We start from the raw sequence: 2692 nt of genomic DNA, 5'->3' as shown, positions 1-2692 counted from the left end.
GAGATATAGCCTCGCATCCATTTTTGCACACTTCTTGTAGAACAGTTTGACTAATTAACTTGAATTCCAAGAATTTTTGCCAACATGGTCTGAAGATGATCTGAGCCAGTTTTGGTGAAAATCAGACAAACTGCCTAGGATGAGTTATTGATTTAAAACGAAACCTTACCTTTGTTTTTAAATTTTGGTGTTCAGTTGACTCGACATAAGTAAAGAAATCCGAGGGAATCATTTTCCAAAATAAATTTTCCTTCTAGACCTTATGGTTCAAAAGTTATTAGCATAAAATAATTGAAATTTTAGACAAGTGGTGTCATTAAAGTGTTTGAGAAAGAGACTCCAAACTTGCTATGGTTAATGTTGAGACTGTTCTTTATCAGTGTGCCAAATTTTATAACTTTCCCACAAGTGGTTCTATGGGCTGCCATAGACTTCCAGAGCGGAAGAAAAAGAATGCTAATGGATAGATACAATGATGAAAAAAGGTCAACTTCAAAATTTGAAATCCCACTATAAATGCTTTAATTTCATTCAAGTCAGCCCAGACACTCTTTGCAAAATCCAGCATGATCTGACTACTTCAGACAATTTAATAAATCTACACAGTGTATTGTTTACAGTGTATATCATGAAAAACTATTGATTAGAATTGGTCCAAACCAGCATAAGGCAAAAGGACAATATAGAAAATGAAGGGAACACACTGTACAGGTTATAAAAAAATAGCTTGCTAACCAGTTTATGCAAACAATTTAAAACATCTTTTTGGTAATTTAGTGTCTTATCTGCAATTCTTGGAGTGGTTTCATCCCTACTGTAACCGGATATGGAGCTGATGAGGTTTAGTTTTTCTTGTTTTTGGAGGTGCTGCTGTTAAAGAGGTTGAGGCCTGTCCTGACCCCAACCCCTGCTGCTGTCACACCCGGCTGTTGAAGCACCTTGTCCAGAGTTGTCTTCTTAATGGCAGCGGGAGAAATCTTCTCCTGGTCAGCCAAGTGCTGAAGCTCTCTGATAACAGAGAAAAAGAGTGAGCATAAACAATGTCCTTCTGGAAGACAAAAATGTTTAAAGATTTAAACTTGTTCTTTTAGCTGTACCTTGTTCTAATGCATGACGCCTCCACAGCGTTGATCAGGAGGCTACGGAAGCCGCCACTTTCCATGACATGTAGAGCGTGGATCGTAGCACCGCCAGGCGAAGCCACATTGTCTTTTAACTGTCCAGGGTGTTGCTCGGACTCGAGGAGCATTTTTGCCGCCCCCTTGCAAAAAGCATAATAATACTGTAAATCTCACACACAAAGATTTATCAGATTATCAATATCAGAAATGTTTCAGACACTGTCATGCACTAACAAGCAGGGCCTGAGCTCCCAGTCGCACAGCCAATCTTCTAGGGAGTCCCATCTTCACACCTCCATCAGCAAGAGCGTCAACAGCAAGAAATGCCTATGATAAAAAGAGTCAGTGGTGGATGTGCAAAGGAAGCCACAAGGAGTTTTATTCCAAGATTGTCCCATACATAGGCTGGGCCGCTGCCACTAAGGCCAGTGACAGCATCAATCAGGTCCTCCTCCACCTCTGTGCAGTAGCCCACACTGGCCATTAGCTGCTCCAGGAGCTTTCCGTCCTCCACCTCTGCATGGGTGCCTGTGGCATACACCGTGGCTCCTTCACGCACCACCACTGGAGTATTCGTCATACAGCGGATTACTTTAGGTGCTGGGCGGTACTGCAGCAATTTCTGCAATATAGTAGTTTTGAAGTGATATAGAATTTAATTGAAGTGTGATCAGTGGTGTGTGCATATTGTGTGGCGCATAGAATTAAAGAGGTCCTATTATGCTTTTTCACTTTTTGAACTTTAGCCAGTGTGTGGTGTGTATGTTTGGGCATAAAAAACATCTACAAAGTTACAAATCTCAAAGTCCACTCCAAACGGAGATATTTCGTTTGTAAAAAATCCCTTTTCAAGAACTACAGCGAACGACTCGTTTGGACTACAGCGTTTGTTTTCCGGATGCAATGATGTCACAACGCGGTATCCCGCCTACTGAAATTCAATTCGTTGGCGGGTGGGGGATTCGCCTAACTTTACCCATGTAAAAACAGCTGCTTTTGGGATGCTACAGCGAGCCGTAGGTCGGCTCGTTTAAACGCAGCTTTAACTAAAGGTTCGCGAACTGCTCCGGTAGCCGTGCTGAAGCAGCGCCATTCACGTGTGTTGTACAGAGGATCCAAACACACGCAGATCCGCGGCTCATGTAAACACGAACTAGCACATGTCTACGCCGCGTCGTAGATATGTGCAGTATGTGGTAAGAGATTTATTTATCATACAGTGTAGATAGCTTCACTAGCCTTATGGTTTCAGGCATGCAAATAATTAAATACATTAGCACAATAATGATAATATCACGTATCCGCGATCTCGTATGCTGACAATAGGACCAACAACAGCGTATTATTTACTCACCCTCCATGCATCCTAGGTGTATATGACTTCCTTCTTTCAGACGAATGCAATCGGAGTTATATTAAATCAATTCTGGTACTCATAGAACAGCATAGACTGAAAATAAGTCGATCCATAATAAAAAAAAATGCCTCACATGGCTCCGGGGCGGTCGCTAAAAGCCTCCTTTAGCGATCAGATGTGTTTGTGTAAAAAAAAAAAAAAAAAAAATTATATA

The 2692-nt window shown here is 41.5% G+C and overlaps 1 protein-coding gene across 1 annotated transcript; it reads right to left on the bottom strand.

The window, feature by feature from the left end:
• Positions 1 to 373: 373 nt before the first annotated feature.
• On the bottom strand, positions 374 to 2529 carry LOC141325612 (pyrroline-5-carboxylate reductase 1, mitochondrial-like). Its single transcript, XM_073834391.1, has 4 exons — positions 1522 to 2529; positions 1356 to 1448; positions 1098 to 1261; positions 374 to 1008 (listed from the first exon to the last, which is right to left on the bottom strand). The coding sequence occupies exons 1-4, from the start codon at positions 1699 to 1701 to the stop codon at positions 843 to 845; spliced, it is 603 nt and encodes a 200-aa protein (XP_073690492.1). The 5' UTR covers positions 1702 to 2529; the 3' UTR covers positions 374 to 842.
• Between the last annotated feature and the right edge of the window lie 163 nt (positions 2530 to 2692).

Source organism: Garra rufa, chromosome 1 (assembly GCF_049309525.1).
Source record: "Garra rufa chromosome 1, GarRuf1.0, whole genome shotgun sequence".
Taxonomy (NCBI): Eukaryota; Metazoa; Chordata; class Actinopteri; order Cypriniformes; family Cyprinidae; genus Garra; species Garra rufa.
The sequence above is the reverse complement of the archived record's forward strand: the minus strand, read 5'-3'. Positions and strand labels throughout refer to the sequence as shown.

Bases quoted from the DNA above. Each gene is read 5' to 3' on its own strand.
- LOC141325612 (XM_073834391.1), bottom strand. From the start codon at position 1,701: ATGACGAATACTCCAGTGGTGGTGCGTGAAGGAGCCACGGTGTATGCC. The intron at 1,449-1,521 runs GTATGGGACAAT...TTTTTATCATAG, and splicing joins GTGGCAGCGGCCCAGCCTAT to GCATTTCTTGCTGTTGACGC. The intron at 1,262-1,355 runs GTTAGTGCATGA...GCTTTTTGCAAG, and splicing joins TGGGAGCTCAGGCCCTGCTT to GGGGCGGCAAAAATGCTCCT.